General features: G+C 39.6%; 1 protein-coding gene across 11 annotated transcripts in view; it reads left to right on the forward strand.

Annotated features, from left to right (window-relative positions):
* The window catches only part of Nrm (neuromusculin), a 407,543-nt gene extending 385,452 nt beyond the window's left edge, over positions 1-22,091 (forward strand). For 3 of the 11 annotated variants that reach the window (XM_076434722.1, XM_076434721.1, XM_076434723.1), the window contains 3 exons: positions 6,647-7,225; positions 9,413-10,138; positions 18,226-18,365. In XM_076434722.1, the coding sequence (XP_076290837.1) occupies positions 6,647-7,225; positions 9,413-10,135 (1,302 nt within the window). In that variant the 3' untranslated portion in view covers positions 10,136-10,138; positions 18,226-18,365. Of the gene's footprint in view, positions 1-6,646; positions 7,226-8,370; positions 10,139-13,689; positions 13,758-18,225 lie in introns of those variants that run through there. The other 8 variants (XM_076434724.1, XM_076434728.1, XR_013010095.1 and 5 more) reach the window with 7 other exon arrangements.
* Positions 22,092-26,427: the final 4,336 nt, after the last annotated feature.

The following is a 26,427-nucleotide window of genomic DNA, read 5'->3' on the forward strand; positions in this document are numbered from 1 at the left end:
TGCAACTCTTTAAAAATTAAATAGCGTTCTTTTAAACGAATTTTTACAAACGCGTTTTTCAGTATTGCAAGAGGTATTTCTAGGCTAACGAACTTGGCCGTATTTTCTTTGATCTCACAAATTTTTACGGCCATAGGAACTTGGCTCCTGTTTACAGGATGTTTTTGTTGGGATTAACTCTTCGAGAATCGATGCTGATGAACTCGTTCACAAGATCATCAGAGATATATCAATTCCAATCTACTGTCGTAATTAAGTTGGACATGGGATCGCTATTCGAACGTCGTGTCCAGGTTCTCCCGGCTGGTAAGAACGGTTAAAGATCGCTTGTAAACATCGACGTGTCTCCCTGAAATCATTATTCATCGACGTCAGCACTCAGCGTAGGTAGATCATTTAACATCATTATCGCCTCGGCACGGCGGCGCTTTGATGGCTACGCCTAGGCAGAGATCAATTTCCTGCAGACGCTAAATAATCAGCGAATCGATAAATGTTGGCCAATTTGCATCTCATGTTACGAGAGCGGGGGCTTCTGTGATTACACGAAACTGTCAGTGCTTGATCAAAGATGCGGCGCGGCGTCAGGTCCATTCGATGCCCCTTTCACCGTGCACTACATTCGGCCCCTGAATGGACATCCATTTCAATAATTGCGAATCTTATAATTGACACTTGCCACGTAAACCGAGTGCCCGCTCTACCTGTCGCACGGTTGCCTCCGCATCCCCTATTCTTGCTAACTTTTTCTGCCTCGAGCATTGTTTCTTCCAAACGCGATTGACAACCCTCATCAGTTCTGACCATGCTAATTAACAAATTTATACACGCTGCAGTGGGTTGCCGATTAATCTTCTCTCTGTGCATTGCCATTCTAATGTACCATTATTCAAAATATTGTTTACATTATTAAATATGTTGGTATCTAATCAATTTCTAGACATTTAAGTCAAAAGTAAAACTAGAGGAAGGAAATATTCTAGGACAAGCAAATTAGATCCTATGCACTTTTGCAGCAGAATGTAAAGAAAAATTTGTCTACATACGTGCTTGTGAAATTTTATTAATTTTTAAAAGATAAGTATACAACACTTAAAAATTTTAATTCGTCAACTTCTTCTTTCCGGATTTATCAACCTGGGGTGCATTTACACCTCATACATAGAGAGAAGGTCAACACGGATCGAATACTATTGGGCAGTTGCATATAAAATAATCCGATTATGAACAGAGTTTAGACATGATCATTTTCCAGGGACTCTAACTGTTATAAGCAAAAAGAAAAAAAGTCATGGAATAACAAGTATTTCATTGACTAAAATCGTATTGGTTACAAATAAGACTAATAATTAAGTAACCGAAAATTTTTTTCTCTTGAGAGTTTATTTCGATCACTTATAACAGTTATTAATGGGAGGAATTTATTTCGATCGCTCATAACAGTTATCGATGAAGGAAATTTGTAATAGTTATTATTAAATAGTACAACTTTCAAATGGTTGACAATCAATTATTCCATAAATTTGTTATTCATAAAATTAATTGCTACAATCAAAATTTAATGTGACAAACATGAGTTTTTCCAAATTTTCTCCTAACACAAACTCTCATTTGAAATAAACTCTCATCGATAACTGTTATGAGCGCGATTGAAATAAATTTCTCTCATTGATAACTGTTTTGAGTGATCGAAATTAACTTCTCTTATTGATAACTGTTATGAGCGATCGAAGTAAACTTCAATTTCAATAATAATCAACTTTTTATTAATGATTTTTATCGTAGAAAATTTTAGAATAACTGTTAGTTTTGGTCCCTGTCATTCTCTAAATAAATTTACGGTTACACGAAAGGAAATTTTAACATTTTTAACAACAGATCTACCAACAAAAATTTCGCCGGAAAGATTGAAGTATGCTCGCAACACCGACAATTGCGAATTATAACCGTGCGTGTTCAAAAATGAGATTTTACGGAACCATAGTAGATCGGTACCGAGCACAGAGCACGAATTTAAATAAAATAAAAGCTTCTCGCAGCGCTCGAACATGCTAGATAATTCAACGCACAGCAGTTAAAAAAGAAAAACGTGAAAAAACGAATTTAGTACAAGGAACCATTCTGCTCTTCCAATGGAGATCGTGTGTAACCGGTGGAAATTCTGGCGACTTTTGAAATGTCGAAAATGGTATCGCAGGAGGGTTGGAGCGGGGAGGGGGGTGGGGAGAAGCTGAAAGACTGCGTCGTTAAAGCACTCCTTAATGAAGCAGAAGCATCGGACGAATGCGTGAAAGGTTAATGAATGGATATTCATCAGTGGAACCCGTGGAAACCACGAGCCGTTCGCATTTCGCGTCTGGTGTCCATTGCGAAACGCGAAACATTTCGAGCAGCGCGTACATAAATCGTCATCGCCCAGCGCGCGGGCGGCCGAGCTCGCCGATTGATCGATATATATCGGTGGACGCGCGGCCAGTGTCAGAATTACAGTGGCATAACAAATTAATTTCGCGGATCACGGGCTGCCGTCATAAACCCGGAGTCGGGACGCATGTTCCGCGGCACGGGGGTGGCCCACCTTGAAACGGAAAATATCGATCTCTCACGTTTCGAGGCATCGAACGCCGACGCGTTCGACAATTATCGGCACGATGACCCGACGCTGTCCAGGTAGGTGCGACGGATCCGCGGAGAAAAACTCTGCTGCTAGAATGTACTGGGTCTTTCAAAATTATACGTCTCGACCACTACACTGTTTTTTTGCACTCTAAATAGATAGAGAATTGTTACATTTAACATTGAATTTCAAGGTCAAAATTGTTTTCTTTTCTTACATCTTATAGTACTCATTGCGATGAACAAAAGTCTCACAGGAACTATAGTTCTGAATAAAGTCGTTCTCTTAAAAAAGGACTTTAAAAATTCGCCAACTATTGTATTGTTACACGTGGAGGGGATGATTCTACGGAAAATATGCGACAAATTTTTTCATTTGACGCGTCGTTTTCGAGAAAATTCACTAACAATTCGGCAAGTTCGAGTGCCACAGTAGTAAATGTTTCGATTTTAGGTGGACAAAATTATTTTTGAACAATTTATATCCTCTTGATAATTGATAATTACTATTATGATATTTATTTTTTTGTTATAAAGGAATTGAACATAAAAACGATAATAAACGGATATTTTTCTTATATTTCTATATTTCTGACTTATAGAAGGTAAAGTCTGTGAATATAAGAAAATGACTTTTTATTATGATTACTTTTTTGTTTAATTATAATTACAGTATCCTAATTACATATAATATTCGTATTACGAACTATAATTAAGCGATCTAATCGGATCGGATTTCTCACTAAGTAGCAGGTTGTAGAAGCTAATTTTTCTTCGACATTGTTAAGTAATTCATATAGATAAAATATACAAAAATATTGCAGCTTGAGTATGCTTGAGTCAAAGTGTAACCTTACTTTATTAACTCATTCATAAAAAAAAACGCTTTCGATTATGGTTCATTTTATTTACTTCCTCCCTTTAGTTTTAAACTAAAACGAGAAAATATAAATTACTTTAATATGTACTTACCATTTTTCAATGCACAACACAAAAATTCACCGCAGTTTCGGAACATTCAACTAGTCGTTAATAGAAAACAAATGGAAATAATGAGATATAATTGTTACAATTATATTAGGTTCAGTATGTCTAATAATATATTTTCTCAATTAGATATGTTTTTCAATAATTGCGAAAAATTATTTTTGTCCAGCTAGAATTAGACATTTTACCACTGCGTGCATAGCGTTCTTAAGAAGTAGAATGAGTCGGCCACGAACAGACGCGTCAGACATTTCAAAGAAATGTCGGAAAGGAGACAAATGAAAAAAATTTGTTCTCTATTTTCTCGTGTAGAATCATCCCCTCCATATTTATACCATCTTGGGACACCTTGTAGACATATAAAATAAAATAGAGAGAACGTTTGACACGAGACACATGATTCCTCTGAGAGCGATGAGCACTATGCGATGATATAAAAAACAATTTTGATCCAGAGGTGCAGCATCACACGATAGCGGTCGTGACATATAACTTTGAAACACCCTGTACGCCTGTTGCCCCTCTCTTGTTCTATTTCTTTTTCCTTTCACACTCGACAAAACGATCGCACACGTATGCTACCGAATAATTGTTACGATGCAGAAAGAAATTCTTCGAGAAATAGAAGATAGCACACGCGTGCCATCATTTTGTCGAGGGGCGTATTTGTTCCATTTTGTTTTCGCTCCGCTGTGTGCGCGCGCTAGTGCCTTTGGATTTTCCTTGAATCTGCCCAGGCCAGCAATTTCGCTCGCTGAGATTGAAATGAAGGCAAATCCCGACAATAGCCGTCTCGATGACCGGACCTCGGCCCTCTGCTCTAGGCCACTACGTTCGAGCTCGCTCAGCCTGCTTGTTTATTTGTTTGTTAGTCCGTAGCACACAGTTCACGTCCGAACGACAATAACCGCCTGACGCCTGCCGAGTCAATTTTTCGGCCTGTCCTCGTTTGAATTACGACGTCTCTTCCCAGACTCCGGGACCCACTTCGTTAGCATCCACACGATTCAGAGAATACTGTGAATGCGAACCAGCTCTAACCAGCACTTCGCGGCTCGCGTCCAAACTCATCGCAGCTAGGTGTCGTTTACGAGGAAATCGAGTTTTGCCCTCAAGGGTTGCAGCAGTAGCGAAACTTCGCCACAGATCGATTTGCTTGTTGCTGAAGCACTCATTCTTTTTGAATTTGAAGGGTCCACGACTCGATGATCTTGTTTGTTCTTCGAACGTGATTGTTAGAACAATTTCTGTCCACCAATTTGTTCGCAAGACCGATTTGCTTGGTACTGAAGCATTAATTCTTTTTGTACTCGAAAGGCACGCAATTCTAAGATTTTGTTTCTTCTTCGAACGTGATTTCTGGAAAATTTTTTAACAACCAAATCGTTCGCGAGATCGATTTGTTTGTTGCTGAAGGACTCGTTCTTTCTGGAATTGAATGCCCCACTATTTTAAGATCTTTTTCCTTGTTCGAACATGATTTTTATAACAATTTCTGTCCACCAATTCGTTCGCGAGTTAACGCTTATTAGCTTCGGAAATGATAATTGGCTAGTGAAACTGATTGGAGTTCCAAAGCAATTTTGCAAGACCGGTGAATTGTTCGGTGCAGGCATTACGATAAATTCTTCCACGGAGAGAGAGAGATCTAAGGGCACGATACCGATATTCGTTATACGAACGATTCTTTCGAAGTTGCGAGCGGTTCGGTTCCCGTGCATGAGAACGTAAACTCCTGAAGTACTTTCCACGCAAAAACTTTCAATCGCGGTTCCCGTTATCTGAAATTGAATGCCTGGGCCACTTCGGAACACTTGAAAGTAATAATGGCAAGATTTCCTGCCTGATTATCGTTAAATGCGAGTGTACACTTAATTCTGCAGAAATCAGCAAGTTGAATGTATTCAATACAACCTTTTCCAAACTTCGTTTCCTATTTATTAGAAACAGGATCAGCAGGTCCAGATAAGTCAAGATAGATTGAACGTTATCCAGACTCACATTGCTATCAGCAACTCTTCATTTGTTCAATTGTCGATCTAAAAACGATGAGGTAGAAATTCAAACGTTATCCAAAGTGATCCCCTTGCTGCCACCTCTTCCATTGTTCAATTATATTAATCTAAAAACAATTAGGTAGGGGTCCGAACATTATCCGAAGTGTCCCCATTGCTGTCAACTCTTGAAGTGTTCAATTATTAATTTAAAAACAATGAGGTAGGGGTTCGAACGTTATCCGCAGTGTTTCCCTTGCTACCAATTCTTCAATTGTTCAATGTCAATGTAAAAACAATGTAATAGATATTCCAACGTCATCCAAAGTGTTCCCATTGCTGCCAACTCTTCCATTGTTCAATTATTAATCTGAAAACAATGAGGTAGGGGTTCGAACGTTATCTGCAGTGTTTTCCTTGCTACCAATTCTTCAATTGTTCAATGTCAATGTAAAAACAATGCAATAGATATTCCAACGTTATCCAAAGTGTCCCCATTGCTGCCAACTCTTCCATTGTTCAATTATTAATCTGAAAACAATGAGGTAGGGGTTCGAACATTATCCAAAGTGTTCCCATTGTTGCCAATTCTTCAATCGTTCAATGTTAATGTAAAAACAATATAATAGGGGTTCGAACATTATCTAAAGTGTTCCCATTGCTGCCAACTGTTCAATTGTTGAATTATTCATCAAAAAACAATGAGGTAGAGATTCGAACATTATCCGAAATGTTCCCATTGCTGCCACTCTTCAATTGTTCAATTATTAACCTAAAAACGATGAGGTAGAGATTCGAACATTATCCGAAATGTTCCCATTCCTGCCGCTCTTCAATTGTTCAATTATTAACCTAAAAACGATGAAGCAGAGGTTCGAACGTTACCCGTAGCGTTTCCATCGCCCCATGCCAAGGTAAAAAGTAGGTTCGTAGCACGATCCAAAATCTGAAGGCAAAGTGCAGCCCCGTCATCCCCGGTGGAGGTAGCGTCGGCGCAAAGAGTCGAGGTCGTGGCCAGCTAAGTAGCCGCCGGTTGTCTTTTGTTTTAGTTGGTTTCCCCTATGTTTGCCCGAGTTTCGGCTTTGCATGGCACGTTGCATCATACAATGGTGAGGTCATCGTGCGGGACGCAGCAGCCGCCGCCGCTCAGTAGAACGACATCGTTCTGCGACGGTAGTTCCGGTTACGAATCGACCAGGAGTCACCTCGGGCCGCACTATAGCGATTACAACATGCCCAGGAGTAACTCGCCGGTGCCGAAGTACAACAGCCTGAAGCCGCGTCGTCGAAAGCATAAACGCTCGCAGTTCTACTCGCTAAGACTGTGTCGGCGACACGAGAACGCGCACAACAGGAAGTATCAGCTTTACGCCATACCGATATACAAGTGTCCGCATAAAAACAGCAGCACGAGCACTCTGGCGACAATCGTCACACCGGATACGCCGTCATTGACGAATCATCAGTCGGTCAGATCGAGTCAATCGGATTTGGCGACCACCGAAGCAACTACACCGCCGATCCCGGCACCGAGGAGGTCCAGGAAATCCGATCCCTCGAAACACACTTATCAAAACGTCCCCCTTCCCGTCTTCCCGCCAAAAAACGCTTCGCTGCCTAAGACAAAGGTTTGTCGACTACTCATGTTCTTTGGTAGTATGCACCCGCATTCGGTGCACCATAACGTTGCTGCTGCTGTTGCCGCCGTGGTTACCGCTACCGCTGGCACAAAGAAATCGTTTCGTTCTTGCTTCGCCGAGAGACAGATCTGGATCGATCGATGTTAAGCGATCAAGTAGTTAAATCGTCCTCGCTCAATCGCCTGCCCTCCTTCCCGTTCCGCTAACTTTTTTCGCGCGCGAAGAAAGATCGCTGGTGCTCGAACCGGAGCTTCAACCCTTAACACTCGAGTGGCAACTCTGAGGCACCGTTAAATATTGCTGTATCTGTAATGTAAACTAACTGTTATGTTATTAAATTATTTTATATTAATGAATTATTATAGTTCCGAGTGCAAAGGGTTGAGAGGGCAGGTGTTTCAACTTTCATTTTGCCAAATATTTCTGGTCTTTATTAAAATGTCTTTTGACATGGCAAATTTAGATCTTTGAGAATAATGGTCGAATGATTCAAAACATTTGTAGATGCTTTGGGACGTAGAAAAAAGTTTGTCACACATCGTACAAATTAAATATTCACACGAACAATGAATATGCATCCACGTACCTGAGGTAATCAAGAATTTAACAAGCCTAGTATAATCTAGTGATTGTATACTTTTAGACATCTGCTACGTATGCGCATACATACATAATTAAAAGACTGCTTAGAATAGATTTAATCTGTTCGCGGAAGCTGCGTTTGATAAACAGCATTTCCAGATAATGTTCCTAGAATGGTGTACACTCACTGGAATTGGACAATCATTCTCGCGACTTGCAAAATTGCATTACGTTCATCAATCGATCTCTATTAAATATTAAAATTTTCTTTAGAGTTATCCTCTCTCTCATCATCTCTTCTTTTTCTATGTAAATATAAAGACATAATCGACAAATTAATTCTATTCGAAAGAATGTACAAACTAAAGAAATAACGTGATATAGAAGACATTCGCGAGATCTACAAGGTTGATTTCTTTGAGAGTTTCGAAGTATACGGAGTGCAGCAGCAACGGAAATGGGGCACACGAAGTAAATCCTCTCCCTTAAGCACCTTTATAATAATTAGCATCGCACCTACTGCATGAGTACGATTTACGTGTCCGCCATAGATATAAAACAACAGCTTCGAGCAAATAGGAGGTAGAGTTACTGGAAGCCGAATTATAATCGGAAATCATATTTTCCCTGCTAAGCTGGATCTGGCCACCTATGTAGCGACCGTCCTTGTGTATGTCGGCCGCGCATCAAGTAAGTTTTCACTGACACAGCTACCACCGTCACACACAAACACACATGCGCGCGTGTGCGCTTTTGAAGGGTGAGCTTTTAAACCTTATCCATAAAGGAGGTAAAATATTATTTCGATCATCTCAGAAAAACCGTGCGATGTTACTTTTCACGGACCGATGCTAATCCCCAAGATGAAAGCTTTGAATCGCTGTTGCAGAAAATTAAAAAAAAAGATGTTTGCTCGTGTCGAAGTCCGGAAAATCTGGAGAACTTCGCGGAGTCAAAGAAAATTGTTTCTGAAGACTTTTAGAAAAATATTGAAGTTGGTACTGAAGCTACGGATGTTTATGCAACTTTCAATTTTTGTAGAGAAATTTTAAGAAATTTTAACCAAATAAGATCCTAATTTCATGAGTGATGACATCTGTAGGTCCAAAATAAATAAAAATCGTACCAAGTTCTGTTGAATTTGATACTCCAGCATTGTTTGAAAATTCTTATAAACCGAATTGAAGAGTAGGTTGTTGTTCTTAATAAAATTATTATCCATTGAAACGCTCTGATCACATTAACTGTCCCTCAGTTCCACCATCTCAGTAGAATTGACATTTGCATCTTAGGTTGTTCGGTAATGTGTTTCATATTTAAACAATAAAAGTCACGCAGTTTCGAGTAAAACCTACAAACAGCATAACGGTATAATTTATTTCGGGAAAATTGTGTGAAATTGACACGAGGAACGGATGAGGGTTAATTCGAAGAAATCTAAATAATGAAGTAAAACGGAATGTTGGGAAGATCGGCATAGTATTTGACCTCCCGATAGTCCACGATTTGTTTCGGCACTAACTTGTTAGCCTCCCTACGAATCCTTATGCGCGATGCTGAACTTCCAACCTGTACTAACCATGCCTGTTGCAGACCGACAGCCTATACAACTACAAAGAACATTATCAGCAGCAACACCGGCAGGAAATGCAGCAGTACAGCTACCCGTTACCGAGCAACAGTTCGAGCCAACTAACACTGCCACTAACGCGCAGCCCCTACCATTCCTCGATAGTTAGCCCCTTGCAAAACTCCTTCGTTCACGCGAACAACCGTCCGTCCACCCTGCCGCATCACGAGACCGTCAATCACCTGTCCGTGGTGCATCCGGACGAGGATCAACAGAACTACACGAACCACGACGCGAGACAGTCCCGGCGGCACGTTAGCCGAGGGAACGAGAGGGGCCAGAAGTACCGGAAACACAAGAGGACGGACAGGAAGTCGAAGCAAAGGCGAAGCGAACGCGCCTGCGAAACCAGCTTCCATCAGGTACAGGAGCTCGGCATACCGGAGACCTGTAAGATCTCCTATCCCCATTACTACGAGGACAACATCGCCGAGTGCCCAACCGAATATCACAGGCTAAACCCAGCCAGCAGACAACAGATATGGGAACGGCGGTCGAACCGCAGCCAAGGGGAAAGCACGTATTACGCGGACCCCGCGGCAACCGCGGACACCAAGACACGCAATAAATCGAAAAGACTGTCCTCGTCGTCGAACCTTGGTGACGGACGATCGCCGTCCGCGCCGACGATAATGCAGTACGCCGAGCTGCACTTCCGGGACGTCGGTCAGGAGATCGATGTCTGAAAGGTCAGTAGAAACGTCGGGAACACCGCCGTGGACACCGTAAATTGTCCACCGGTCCTCACGGGACAGTATCAAGGAGATCCGAATTTACAGAGATTAGAGAAAGCGACGTCTCTTGTTTGTTCGTTTTCTAGAATTTTCTTGCACAGTAAATCCTCTATAAACGCAAAAAATATTCCCTCCACTGTAGTATTCTGATCTCGACTCGGGTACATCGGTGTGAACCACGCCTAATGCAACGCGGAGAGTCGCAGTCGTCGGCGTTGTGTAATTACTTATTTTTTTATGAAACTTACACCAATATATTTGTGGCATTTTTCTGAGTATAATAAGAACAAACACGATATAATATCAACTGTATTTAGTGGTTTAATAGACGGTGAACGTTTCGGGCGCAAGGAAGGACAACGTAAGGGAAAGAAAGAGACGCGGAGAGTCGCAGTCGCTTCGGCCGCGCGCGGTCTCTCTTCACACGCGCTGTCCTTCTCTACGTTCGGCTCGGCCTTTGAAGCTCAAAATAATAGTGTCTGTCTACGAAAAATGCAAACGAACCTCCACGAGGCTTTTGCGTTTATAGAGGATTTACTGTACATGTATAAAAATTCATGGTCGCCCGTCCTAGGTGTAAATGTACACCTCTGGATCGGTGGACATTTGTAAAGGAAACTTGCCGCAAGATTATTTATACCAAAGAAAATTGTCGTTAACGTAGAAAGAGTACAAATTACGTACAGATAACAAATTCGAAAGGAGCCTCATGTAGCAGACAAATTGTTATTGAGATATAAGCTTCTAAAGTTTGGTGGACTGTTGTATTGTAGTAGAATCAAATTTTGCAGAAAAATTTAATAGCTTATATCTCAATAACAATTTGTTTGCGACACGTGGCTCCTTTCAAATTTTCTCTATTCTCGATGAATAGTACTTTAACAACAATTTTCTTTGGTATAAATAATTTCGCGGCAAGTTTCTCTTGCAAATGTCCACCGACCATTACTTTTGATACACTCTGTACAGAGAAAAAATTGTGATACATCGTAAAGCACCTCATCAGTTCAGAGTTAAGAACAATAATTTGTGTAGCCTGTAACTTTTCCTTGCAAGAAATCCCTTAACGATCGCCGCGCTATGCATAAGAGCATCGTCATGCGACCAATCATCGGATATTGCAGTCTCTGAAATCCTGAATTTAGGAAGTTGCTCTACAAAGTCGGCAGGTAACGCTCAAATAAAATTATATCATTCTTTTTTTAACAGTTTCAAAGAGATGAAAATAATTCGTTGATATTCTTAATTCCTTTAATGATTTTACTCTTTCAAAGTTCCATTGAACAAGAACGTCGGAAAATAACTGCAAATAAAAAATTATCGTTGTTTCTTTAATACTTTCAACGGGATGACAATAATTCGTTGATATTTCTAATTCCTTTAATGATTTTACTCTTTCAAAGTTCCATTGAACAAGAACGTCGGAAAATAACTCCAAATAAAATTATCGTTGTTTCTTTAATACTTTCAACGGGATGAAAATAATTCGTTGATATTCTTAATTCCTTTAATGATTTTACTCTTTCAAAGTTCCATGAACAAGAATAACCACGTGATTCGGATAAGCACACCGTGGGAAAATCAGTTCTGCTTTGTCAATTTGACCAAGACCCCAGACTCGACTGGATTAACGCAATTTAAAGTGAAAATCTTATCCACTGTTCGCATGCCAACAGTAATCATGGTTGCAGTAGTGCAAACTTGCCCTCCTTCTGTTGCGTATCGACTTCACAGTTTTACTCTGGAGAGTTGGTTCCCGCAGTAGAACTCCCTAGTTGACACGAAGTTTAGGGCAACTGTACTCGGCGTTAGTGTACAGTAGCTGTTGCTTCTACTCTCAAGTGGACGCAAGCAGGGAAACTATTTTTGCCGGGGTTGCTCTTATGTAGATACGAACCATTCCAGTTAGTCGTAGTAAATACATGTGAAGCATGAACGTCCCCCGAGTTTCGAACAGAAAACTCTGTGAAAATGGCAAATTCTAGAATTCCACTTCGCGAAATTAATGGATCCATTCGTGGAGAGAGCGTGTGGACAGTGGGTCCATTGGAATGAGTCCAGGATTCTATTACTTGTTTTACGAAATTACCACAATTTTAAAAAGTAATGCTTTTGAAAAAGTGGTTTCATAGATTCGATTTTGCTTCTACCCACCTAGATATTAAAAATTAATATAAAACTAAATATTTGTGATTTTGCTTCATGCATAGAACGAGCAAATTAGACACTGGTTTAATTTCTAGTAATCAATATCTTTTTATAAAATCGTGGTATCGATCGAACTGATTTACTTCGATCCAGACGATCTCCTTGATACTAATGATCTGTCTCCTTGGTAAAAGAGAAATATTTCATTGGGAAATAAGTCATTAAACATTTATAAGATACTGCAACAAGCCGTGCGAATTCTTTACGAGTCAGATCCAGTTTTTTCGCTGCTCTGATTCATACCAACATCGTTTGCAATACGTTTAACAGTTCATATCTTTAAAAATCAAACCGAGTATGAAAACTTGCAAATTGTACGAGATAAAATAAAAATTGTTCATACGCATTCGTCACAGTCACGCCACACATTTTTAAATCTTCAGTTTGCCATACAAACACAGGTAGGACGACTTAATGAATTTTGTTCGTTTTGCGTTGATTTTAAAACGTTTCATTTTCGCCAGATTGCAAAAAAATTGCATTTCCGTTTTGTTTGCGTGCATCTTGTTTCGCTTTGTCCACTGGTTTGCCGTTTGAAAGGACTTTCAAGCTTGTTATTTACGCTGTATGAATGTAATACTTTTAAAAATCGCGGCGAACTGATTCTACATTTGTTCGTTTTTCGTTTGTTTGATTGCTGTCCACGTTATTGGTAAGTATGACGGTTTTCAGTTTACGGTGGTCGATGGGGGATCGTTAAAGCGCGAGTTCATCGAACGGAAATATTTATGAAAATATTGGAAATTTAGAATGATACATCGAACGACGTAACCGCCGATTATTTATTAAGATTGTTTAACACTATAACTTCGAAATCACTATAATCGAAATTCAACTGTGTCACACTAGAACTACCGACCCAGTTAAAATAATTAGTAGCCTAAATTTTTCTTTCAGATTACTGAAATTGTACATACATTTCCATCAGGGATTTTCCAAAAATTGTACAAAGTCTGAAGAGTTACAGCTTTATTGTTTAAAAAAGATAGTAACCTGAAGACGACTTGCACCGAAACATTTTAGATATGCTGGTTCTAGCTTTGGAGAAATTTACACACGGGACAGGAGCAATTTTCAGGAAATTTCCAAAAATTGTATAAAGACCGAATAGATGCAGTTTTGTCATTATTAAAACATTTTAGAAACGATTACTATATCGTGAGGATAGTTCTAAGATTGGAGAAATTTACACGAGACAGGAGCAATTAGAATGTTTAGTTAGAAAATAGAAAAGTGACGAACGAAACGCGAATTTATGCCGGTACACATGCCAATTGTATCTAAATGTTTGTTCATAGGAGGGTCAGCAGGCAAAGAGCGATACGTACATTTACTAGGAGATTTTGGCGTCCGACATGCCTTGTAGGTACATTGTATTCTATGAATTACGTCGTATTGCTTAGACATGTCTGTCAGTATGGCCATCGATCCAGTACATGTACCAACACGTAGATCACGGAGCTCTGTATGCGAAAAACCGGCTTCCGGTGTCGTCATACATAATCCTTTGCACTGATACGCAAATGCTTCCGGCATGTGAACCGTTTTTGTACGATGTAATTGTAAACGCTTATTCCTTTGACGAAGGATGACAAAAGGACGGTACCATAATCGAACACGCTGCATGATCATGACCTGCGGCAACCATTTCATTGCTCACAGATTCCAGAAAAATTATATTTATTCAATTTTCTACAAAGTCAAGCAAAATTATATTTATTCAATTTTCTACGCTCAAGCAAAAATTATATTTATTCAATTTTCAACACTCAAGCAAAAATTATATTTATTCAATTTTCTACACTCAAGCAATTCGAGTTCTCGCAAATCTTTTTAGCAACGTTAATATTGCAAATAATAATAAACAGTTCAAAGTATACATTAAAATGCAACAACCACTTTTTTAATGATTATGGATGTTTAATCCAAAATTACAAGTGTTAATAGTAATTGCAAATGATAATAAACAGTTCAAAGTGTAGATTCAAATGCAACAACCACTTTTTTAAGATAATTCTGGTTGTCCAATCCAAAAGTACAACTATTAACAGTACTTATGTTTCGTTGATGGGCGTAGTTCGATATAACGGTACGCGCGACGTGATATAATATATGTGAGTAATTACTTCAACACGTCATCGACGTACCTTCGAATAGCAAATCCTCCCAATTATCCATTACGCATAAACATCCTTCCGTTGCGAACTCGCTAGTGCAAAGGATTAATTATTATCGTTTCATGATTTCTAGGCGAAACGACAAAACATCCATAATTCGCTCAGCGCACTGCTTAAACATTTAAACGCATTATTGGGTTGTAATATACGAAGCGATTGATTCGAAAGAACACAGAAATACGTAAAGTGTTCATTAAATATTTCCAGAACTGACCGACTACAGATTAAAGTATTCACGAGCAATTACATTTTAAAAAAATAACAGTTCAATTAATCGATTGTACAGCTACCACCAATTTCTACAAGTGTTTTCCAAAAAAAAGCAATTTTCATCATTTTTTAAGCATTCACCCCATCTCATAAGCAATCGATTTTTTTATTTAATATAAAGCTAGGACCAAACACTAACTTGTACAGTGTAGTCTGGATCCATTTTGATCCACTATTTTCCCTCGGAAGAAGGTCAATTCGTAGAGAAGTTTCAGAGCGAATCTCAGAAAGAAATCTTGTCTGTTATTTAGAAGTGTGGACCGATGCAACACGGCTGCCGTGTGCAGCGGATAGCAAACGAACCTTGTGTATATTGCAACCCAATAGGTAGTCGGAAGCAATCCGCGGCTAATGCAAACACGCGACCGCGTGTATCGCCCGCCACACAATAAATAAAAAAAAATATATTACGTTGCGAAAAAAACCGGCGTAACGAAATTATAAGCTTCTCGTGGAATCTGTCCAGGAAGTTTTCCTTTTCTATCGATTCGCGTGTCGGGGAAATTGTTGCCAGAGCCGAAACACCGACAACAAGCTACTAAATTTCGTTTGGCTACGAGTCGATATGACACTTGCGAAGTATCAGTAATGAACAAAGCAGTGATTCGCGTTATCGCGTTCGCTAACGAACGACGTCCGCGTGATTGGCCATTAAAATTCTACCGGCAGTAACACGGTTTATTCGCCGAACAATAAACTCGTCCAACACCTACACGTGCTCATGAAAGTTTAGAACCGACCGGTTAGAAACGCGTTGATTTACCGCTGAAATAACGATACCGCTTTTCCTGCGTTTAATTGTGCATGCCCCCGGAGTTCGAGTTATTGCCGAAACTGCTCCATCAACGGGCAACATCGGCGAGCCTGCGACTTAACATTCCCCCAAGACGGTGCAAAATGTTCATATCGCATAACATTTTCATCAATATCCGTAGCTGTGTCGCACGATCTCGTGGTAATTGTATCTCGGCGAACGTGCGAATTTTTCATTTTTAATTCTTACGTCTTCTGTCTAGTTTCAATTTTTACATCTTTCTTTCTGTCTAGTTTCAATTTTTAATTCTTACATCTTTTTTTCCATCTAGTTTCAATTTTTAATTCTTACATCTTCTGTCAATTTCTAATTCTTACATCATTTGTCTTTTTCTAATTCTTACATCTTCTGTCTATTTTTAATTCTTACATCTTCTGCCTATTTTTAATTTTTCATTCTTACGTCTTCTGTCTAGTTTCTCAATTTTTAATTCTTACATCTTTTCTTCTGCCTAGTTTCAATTTTTAATTCTTACATCTTCTGTCAACTTTTAATTCTTATATCATTTGTCTATTTCTAATTTTTAATTCTTACATCTTTTTTTCTGTGTGGTTCCAATTTTTAATTCTTACATCCTTTTTTCTGTGCAGTTTCAATTTTTAATTCTTACATCTTCTGTGTATTTTTAATTCTTACATCTTCTGTCTATTTTTAATTCTCACATCTTCTGTGTATTTTTAATTTCCGATTCTCATTTATACAAGTTCTATGGTTCTATTACACACAAGTGCATCGGATGCACCCGAGATTCCTCGTGTCTGATTTTACCGGGAAAGTGACTCTGCAAAACTGCACCGTCCAAAGTACATATTTCTTAATCCCGTTTTTTTATGGCCAGCTATAAATCGTGAACATACTTTGATACGTATGTGTACATTTTTATTGTTGCGCGGTATGTATTCGTGGAGAGTTGGCTGTATGCAGTGTAAATAGGAATTCATTCGCGTTGCATCGAATTAATCCCACCCGATAAAGGAGCACATTTATACGTGAAAGCTGGAGCAGAAGATACTGTCTGCGTATACCACCTCTAATCGGTAGCTTAAACTAGCCTCGAGCACACGAGAACCGAAAAACGCGATCGGTACCGGTACACTAACGTCGGGAATAGATTTCTTAGCGATTTAATAGCGTAGTTACGGCAACGACGAACACAAAAAAACATCCGTTAAATCCCGTTACACGGCCATTGTTTCTTCGTTTGCGGCGGCGCATTTCGTGAATGTGTGCAAACACTGCGTCGGGATGTCTGAGCAAACGTTGCTTTCACTTCCGGAAAATACGAAACTCCGAGAAGTAAAATCAATACTCGAAAATTAACAGCAAGAAAACACATTAAAGCCGTGGTGAAAGTTTAAATTAATCGACTAGTCGATGTAATTGATCAAATCTTTTTAGGATATATATACCTGCTGACGACACCGTTGAAAAAGTATCTAAATAATTCCTGGACGCAATGTGCCTGAAGCCTGTGACAATTTTAATTCTCTCGACCCAGTAATTTTATCTCGAAATGTCAAGTCGGTGACATGAATCCCATTTTATTAGGTCGTTCCGAAAATAATTCCATTTTTCGTGTAGACGTGGCATTGCTTCCATTTGTTATTACTAGACTGCAGATGTTTATGCAATTTCCAATTTTTATAGATGGATTTTTAGAAAGTGGAATGAAATAAAATACTTTTTTTAATGGGAGCAGCTTGAATTCTATCGAATTTTATATTCTGGCATTTTTTGAAGATTTCCATCAGCCATAAATTGCATAAAGATCTTTTATGTTTTTATTACTGCAGGGCTAAAATGCAGTACCCGAAAGAAAAATTTGTTTGCTATTTATGGAGCTTATATACCATCGGATTCCCATTTTTCGCTTTTTTTCATAATTTTTTATGCGGTGTAAATTTCAAATTTAGACTAAATTTTTTGCTAATAAAAACCGAAATAATTCATAATTAGAGATAATATTTCTACATATTCGGAAATAATAAAAAATCGCAGAAGATTATTGAACAAAATGTCATAAATCTCATTTTCGCTTTCCGAGCGACCTAATAACTTGACATTGGTTCGACCCAATAAACGCCAGAAAGGACATATCTGAAATGTTAGAAAAATGTCACGACTACATTGGTAGAAGTTCCATTAAAGCCAAATCGAGAACACGAAAATGTTGTTAAGTAGTAATTCCTCATTATCCAGCATTTCCTTCGAACGTCTTACACATCTAGACACACCGTTCCCGTGATCCGTTGTTGCTTGTTCCGCGCAGACGATCCCCGAGCGTAATTAACAACCATATCAATTCCGCGAAACCCCGAGGAATTTTCACCGAAGGGAAGCTCGCGTAAAACGTATCGAGGGCTCGAATGGTCGGTCGAAGAATGCCGGTCCTGTCTTTCTTCGCTGCTACATTGAACCCGAATTGCCGTCGTTCCGGCGAGAACGTTTCCCGGAGCTTTAAAGACAGAATTCCACGCGGAAAAACAGCGCGGCTCCGTCCCGCCCCGCCCAAACCCCCTTCTCCTGTAATCGAAGCAGACTAAGGTATTCGTTGTGATGTTTTGTTTACGCAGCCCTTCAAGCCGGAATTTTCGGATCTTGACTACGCCGACGTGGACTACCGATCTTACGGGCCGATCAACTACAAAGCTGCCAGCATCGCGCTACTTCAAAAGCAACAGGCGCAGAGGCAGCGGGAGCAACAACTCCAAGGACGACGGCCCCAGATGTACAGTGTCTCGGACGAAAACGAAGAGCTTCTTTAACCCTTTCGTAAGCCAGTTAACCAGGTTCGCTTCCTTTCCTTCCATCCTCGTTGGCTGAGCCTTAGAATCGTCCCACCGAGACTCTTGTACCTGTTCAATTAGTGCACGGCTAAAATGTATAATACAGGAAATTTCATGCCCAGTAATTCTCTGTGGTTGCAAGGAAAAACGCCGCGTGTCACAATTTCAAAAAATTTGACTTTATGCATAAATTATACATGGGACTTACCTATTTACCAGGAAAAAAGTCATGAAAACAAATTTGAGAAAAAAGCATTGGTGATCAGAACTTTAAACGGCAATATCTCGAAAGTGAAAGTATGTGACATGCGGCGCGGCGTGTTCTTCCTGACAACCATAGAATTGTCTTAGCTTTGTTATTGTAGCGCCAATGGATAGCCGAGGATCTTCCGGTTCAAATGAACCCAAACACGATGCAAATCGGTCTGGTTTCACCGATTTAGGTACTGCGCGTGTGACGTCAACGGCGGGGATAGGCGGAGAGAGTGGGGGACTTCTTGTGGGGCACGAACAGTACATAATTATGACGGGGTAAAATTCGTCCGATGAACCTCGTGTTTGGGCTCGTTTTAATCGGAAGAACCTCAGCCATCCATCGGCATTATCATAAAAATAAATTGCTGAGATTAAAATTTTCTGTATTCCATGTTCCATCATTGTGTACATTGTAGTCATCCTCCATTCTTGTAAAAACCGTGCACTACAGTGTGCGGTATTCTATTCGGTTTGACATGCTGAATACGAATACAACGTTGGACAATATGGACAACGTACAACAGATGCGAGAAGCTTGGCGAGGCAATTCGAAAGTCCTAACCCCTGTTTTTTGCCTTATCCAACAACCCTAATTAATCGCGATATCCGAGTTTGCAGGCTCGGCGGCCATGTATTTTTACGGGAAGTGTGTAAAGAAAACTATCGTTAATTTACTTATGTAAGCTCCCGACCCTCATCCCTGCCCCCAACTCCCAGCAAGCTTTAATTGTCGTTTATACTTGACGGTTTAATTATATCGACGATTTCGTTGCGATTAGATTAGCTCGGCAGACTCTCGTATCAGTTTCCCGTGATTACGCCGGCGCGGCGCGGCGTTTTAATTACGTAAATCTCTGATCGCGATCGGTGAAATCCGCAACAATCTCGAAGTTGGCCTGATCGTGTTCTGTTAATCCTCTGCAGACGACGACGACCCTCTCTCGCTGAATCATTGTTGTCGTTTACGCTACGTAGCCTTATTTATTGATTGTTGTTGCGATTCTCTCGAGAACTTCTTCATGCTTACGCTCGTTTCTAGTCGTTCACTGTTCTTTTACAGCGCGTCGGATGCATTGGATACAGTAGCGGGTTTAACGGTAAGCGGACTAAACGGCCGCATGGGGCCCTGGGAAACGCAGCATTCATTTTTTTTACAAAAAATTAAGTTTATAAGTTTTCTTGCAACTTCTATTTCTAACTTGAGTTTGAGACTGCTAAATTTTTACTGCTTGGGGCCTCCACTTGACTTTTGCCGCCACTGATTGGATAACGATTTGTTTCATCCCTTTGAAACCAAAGATCGATGCCTTCTATTGAGAATTTGGAGCTTTAGATCTGTAACATTTTTTTGGAAAACGGGCGTTATTGCAACTAGACTGTGGATTTGATTTATGAAAAAAATTTTCTATCCATAAAAATTGTTAAAAACAAGAAGGAGTTTATTGTTTGTTTTCGTTTCGCATAAAGATCCGCAGTCCAGTGATTATTACAGAGATACATCAGGCACGTTTGGGGCTCGACAGTTCTAATGTTAATTAGTCCCGCGCATTTGCAATAATGTGCATTATTGGGTTGCTGAGGGGGCAATATCGCTTTTAAATAGTGCCAACGAGAACAGTTTGAAAATTAACCAATTCGTATTACGATAAATGCGATTTGTTTGCAATCGCGCCGGTTATAAATGCGTCGAGAGCTTGGCGCAATTATATAAACTCATGATTAAGTGTGTCGGTATAGTGAAAAGGTTGAATAGAGTTTACTCGCGTTGTATTCGTGGATTTCAAAATCTCGTATTTATACAAATACCAATCGCGTGTTTACCAGTGTCTTATTTAGTATCTGAACTCGAGTATCGCGATAACAATCGATCACGGAAAAGATTAATAGGATCTATCGTGTTGTCGGGCGCTATGTAACAAGCGTGTTCCGATTTTCATACTCGAAAAGTTTCCGACCGCTTAAAAGCACTTAATTCGTGGATTAATGATTAAACACGAGAAATTAAAAACACTGTTCAGAAATGTTAGTGTCGCGGAAATCGATTTGGCAAGTCAGCAGCTTAGTTTATTAAGTTCGATTTTGGAAAAATGGTAAAGAGGACTTTGGTTGAGCATTACAGGACGACGCCATTTCGAAGTATGTACCAGAATCCAACAAGATCTTGGCGGGTAGTTGAAGCACCTTGAAATTCGTTGCTGTTCGAGCCCCAACACATGCGAGCCAACTTAAGCAAGTTTATGTTTGTATGCATACAAACTTTTGGAAACGTTTACAAAAGCAGGCATTGGCTGAAGCCACTCGAAGCTTGAGCCTGTTCGAGCCTTATTACCCTCGCACGCAAAATACCTTGCGAGAAGGAACTTATGAAGATTGTCGAGGTAATGCTGTACTCCAATGCTACAGTGGAGTGCACGTTTTAAATACATCGTTTTTTATTGGCATCAACAATAATTTTGTACTTGTTGGAAACAATGTTTTCCAATTCCGCATAAAAATCTGCGATCTAATTGTGCTCTTCACTCCGAGATTTGTAGATTCTAATTGTGCTCTAAATTACACGACAGGTATCTCAACTTTTCGATTGCAATTGCTCGTTTAACACTAGGCGTACGGGACCCGTTAAAATGGCGGGTTCTAATATCGTCAATTTATAATTACTTAGATTGTGAAGACGCATCCATGAGAAATGATTCAACAAATTTATTCCTTCGGGTATACATTATTGAAAAAATGGCTAAAAAATTGGATGGAACCCGTAAAAATGGCGAGTTCTAATATTTTTAACTTTCGATTACTCAGATTGCGAAGACAAATCCATGAGATTCGAGAAATTTATTCCTGTGGGTATATATTATTTAAAAAATGGGTAAAAAATTGGATAGAACAAATTTGTTCCTTCGGGTATATACAATTAAAAAAATGGCGAAAAAACTGGATGCATTCTCGTTATTTTTATAAAGTGAAGTATGTAGTCACTTTTAGCGTCCCGTGAGCCTAGCGTTAACGCACCGTTCGCATCAGTATATCGCAGCTTACGCGAGCGCCGATCGTCGACGGTTTGATCACAGTGAAAACTTTCTTCCACTAGTCTTCTTGTTCAGAGCCTACTAATAGAACCGAGTATTTGCTTCGAAAATCGATAGCGAAAACTTGTACTCGGTCCTATACATACGACCCACTGCATTATAGTTTCGGCGAGTCCTCTGTTTTTCGAACGGTAATAGGGTTTCGCGCGATCGACTCGTTCCAGCTCGAGAGGAACGCAAGGTTCGATAGTTGGTTAGGATAACGCGACGAGAAAGGACGCAAGCCAGTGTACATTTATACATAAATTCGTATGGAAATTAAAAATCGACAAAAAAAAAAAGAAGAAACGAGGAAGAAGGAGATGGAAATTATACGTTTATAAACTATTGCCATGTGTTCTGGGATCAAATTGTCTAATTACAAAGAAAAAAAAAAGAAAATCGGCTCGGGCGATGATCGATATAAACGTTACTATAGAATATCTTGTTACATGTTAACAGAAAGATGACACATATCGGAGCCATTATCGAGCGCTCGTGCGTTTTTCTATCGTCGTGTACAGATGTAATTTGCCAAGCGGTCCGACTAATTAGCGTAACTCTCCCCTCCAACCTTCCCTACGCCACCCCTAAAACCCCTAAGGGTTGGTACCCAACCCTTTTTGTAAAACCAAACTTCCTCCCGACACCATTTGTAAGTTTGTACATTATACGAGAAAAATCGCGGAAAAAACGACGGAAAAAATGATACATTAGGCAGCGAGAAGTGAAACGTCGCTGTTTCACACGGGCGGAACACAGAAAAATAAAACGCGTTTCACGAATTCCCCCTCTGTGTACTAACGATTCACTCGTAATGCTCGTTTGATAATGTTTTTTCCGAGTTGCCGTGTAGGGTCACGTATGGTAACATGTGACACTAAAGCGGAAGAAGCCAGACAGCCAGGGAACAGCGGTTTATCAGCGGCCCGATGCGCCGAGACCTACGTAAAATAGTATTTTTGCCCGGAAACAGCCGTCGCAGAAAGGCTCGGCACAGCTTTCGAACAGAAATAAATTTCGTGAACCGACCATGTCGACGGGATGACACTCGCGATAAAGTATGTACTATCTTTGTATTAATTTCTGTCCCAGTGTCAACGAAAGCCGGTCGGATTATTTTCGGAAAATTGGAAATACACTTGTAACGCTCCTAAAACAAAAAAGTAATTTCGATAGGAAAGTTATTCGTACAGCTGACATTTCGGACGTCATTTCGTTTCTTGCAGTGCTTTCTCACATTTCAAGTATTTTTGTGTCATCACAAAACAGGAATTCAACAAGATCATATAGAACAAAGTACCGTAAAACTTATTCTAAATGGTGAAAAATTGGCTTTGATTTCCCCTTAAAAAAACGAAATGGCTTGCCGAACGACCTGATATTTAATCGTTCAGAAATCTTGATTCTGCGTTTTCGTACAAATAATTAATTTTAGTTGTTTCTGCTCCGGATGGCAACGCATACTACGGTCAATTATCGCGGACATTTTTCTTCACGTCACCATTTGTATTACGTCACAATTACAGCTACAGTGTCGGATTAAATTTTTACTGACATGTACAATAAATCGTGTAGTATACGGATCGTTTTAGATTGGAAAATTTTTTATTGCGGAAAGTGAGTTACGAATAAAAACACCGTTACATGTCTACAAGAAAAATCCGATAACTAGCGTGGCACATGAACAATTAATATTTATGAAGACGAGTATAAATACAGTTCAATTATTAATTGTTACCCGGATGAATTTTCGACCATACATTTTAAGGGAGATTTTTCAGATGCTTCGAGATGTTATCTGCGGTTACTTCGAAATTTCCCAAGCGAGAAATTTACAAATTCAATTAGACACGTTATGTCTATCCGGTTCAGAAGCAGCGCGAACTTATCCTCAAGCATCGGGGAAATATTTCAACTTCTAATGGAAGATCGTGCTGAATTTCAGACGGTTAGAAAGTTCGAGACACTGCCAGTCAGCGTGAATTTCCATTCGACGGTTCTGTTGGCTGTCTGGTGACGCGATATTCTTCCGAGGTGGTTGGATATCGTGTCTTTAACGAACAATGTTACAATTACATTGTTAACATTAATCCTAGAACGTTGTCGAACGTTCTGTACGGCGAATGCGGGGTCCATCCGGACCCACAACATTCATATTCGTGTACAATATAAATTTCCCATACGATCGTTATCTTTATTTAGTTTTAACATCGAATAAAATCACGAAAAACTAGAGTAGATTTAAATATTGTAGATCGACGCAGTTCTCGTAGCCAAGATCAATTTATATAACTATAATTATTATCAGACAGCGGACCTTTATGCAAAATAACAATTTTCCACCTAAATTGCAACAAACTGGAAGGAAATAAAAATTTATTTTCTTTCTTAATATGTTCAATAGCTTGAAAATAATATAGCAAATAAATTCTTCCAGTGTTCCTATTGTTTTAAATCACACCTGCCAAGTTTCGTCATAAATGCACAAAATCCGCTGTCTAATTATTATATCAGCTCGTCCAATGAGTTTGTCACACATTTTAAAATAATTTATATTCTTTAATCTACTGATTATTAGTCAGTTACCTTATTTCCGACTTATTAAAATAAGTGAAACGAAAAATGTATTTCTGTTTTCGCAACGGTTGACTGAAGACAGTTTTATTATAGAATAACAACACCGATGTGTAACACTATGTTTTTATAACTTATGTAAATCTGATGTAAACTGTGTAAATATGTAAACCAAATGTGGTCGCCAATGACCTAGACGCGACCTTCACGAATAAATAAATATTTGAAAAAATTCACGATGAAAAACTGGAACTTATTGGACAAGCTAAGTCCCTGTAAATGAAAAAATCTATTGTAAATTGTACATTAAACGTCGATGTACAGGCGTGGCTGAGGAAGGGTGCCGCATTCGCCGGAACCTAAACGAACCGAGTACTAAAAGCGATTACTTATGCGTTGCCTTCTAAAAACGGACATGAAATTTGTTTGTATTTTTCACGATCTGTATCGTACCGTGTGCTTCGATCAAGAAATTTCTCCAATTTATCCGAGTCTTTGAAAACACTGCGATGTGATCACGTCCGTTGTACAGTTTAACCGAGACCGCAGAAAAAAGAAGAGAGAAAGAGAAAGAGAGAGAGCGTGAGAGAGAGAGAAAGAGACGGTACAAAGCTCTGCCGAACGAGAAAATATTCACGCACACGTCGAACCGTGCCAAATAATATTATTGAAACGATTGGGCGTTTTCGATAAATTTTATGCTACCCTGTTGAAATGCCGAGAATGTTACGCGCAGCAGCGCGACCTCTGTTCCGGAAGCGGGATTCGATTTCCGCAAGTGACACGCGTTACCGTATTTCGTTCAGTGCTCTTCCCCGTTGTTCTTCGATTCGTTGGAACCCTTTTCGGTAAACCAAACGGCCAATAAAACGATCCAGCGGTGTTTCGCCTCCTCGAAAAGAAAGAATTCCGAGCCTCGGCAACTTCCTCGAACAACCTCGCTCGTTCTAGAATTCAATTTTTCCGCTACTCTTTCCTGTTTCGTAAACTCTTCGAAATTCAAGCGAAATCTCCGATGAAACAGATTCAATTAGAATCGCGAGACATACCCGGAAGTTGATCGAGGAACACTCCGAAACACCACTGTTCGAGACAGGCTTCCAGTCGTGGGCAAATCAACGTTGAAATTTTACGCAGACAACCACCTTTTTTCCGAGAACGACAGTACTGCTCGCCGTGGATACGTTCCGCGTACGTTCAAATCGATCGCGAGTGTCTTCATGAAGAGTGACAATGCTGAATATTGTACATTCGGATTTTGTAGTCTCGAGAGGGCGCCGTTGGGGCCATTTTCTTGTGTTCAGAAGAATCACTTTCGTTTAGGGGAACAAAAATTTTCAACTTTCCTCAATGCAGTATTATACAATTCTACGATGACATGAGAAAACCCTAAATTCTAGTGCGAGTACTCTAGTAAAATAATATGGCAGCGTTCTAACCGTTCAAAACTCTGAAACTTGGATCCTCGCAATAAAATTTAAAGTTCCATCATTCGTTCGTCGAATTGTATAATGTTACATTGAGAAAACTCCAACATTTTTGGTCTCCTCGGTGAAAGTTCAGCCACAAAAATTATAAGAAATTAATTTATACCCGATCCTATGTCTGGAAACCAATATGGCAACGGTCTAACCTTTCAAACCTCTGAAACTTGGATTTCCAGCACTAGAATTTAAAGTTTCATAATTTTTCGTCAAATTTTGTTACATTACATTTAGAAGAATTAAAAACTTTTGGTCCTCAGAGTGAAAGTTCAGCCATTGTGGTGTATTCTACTTAGTCTCTGCTTTTCACAACGCAAACAATTTTTTTTCTCATCTACGTATTTTTGCATTCATGACAAAAATGATGAATAGGAATTTCAGAGTATCCATGTGCGTATTTAGAGCGCCAGACGGAACGCAATGTAGTACGTTCTAATCGGTAACCTTGGAATTAAATTGCGAGAAGAAAATGGAAAAATTTCAACAGGTAATCACGAGGTTACTCCCTTACGGTTTCAGTGATTAGAACTTTCTTTGCAGTTCGTAATTTTTTGAAGAAGGGGAAAATTTACATGTTCTCCGATGACTACATTAACGAAAACAAAATA

Source organism: Lasioglossum baleicum, chromosome 12, assembly GCF_051020765.1.
Source record: "Lasioglossum baleicum chromosome 12, iyLasBale1, whole genome shotgun sequence".
Taxonomy (NCBI): Eukaryota; Metazoa; Arthropoda; class Insecta; order Hymenoptera; family Halictidae; genus Lasioglossum; species Lasioglossum baleicum.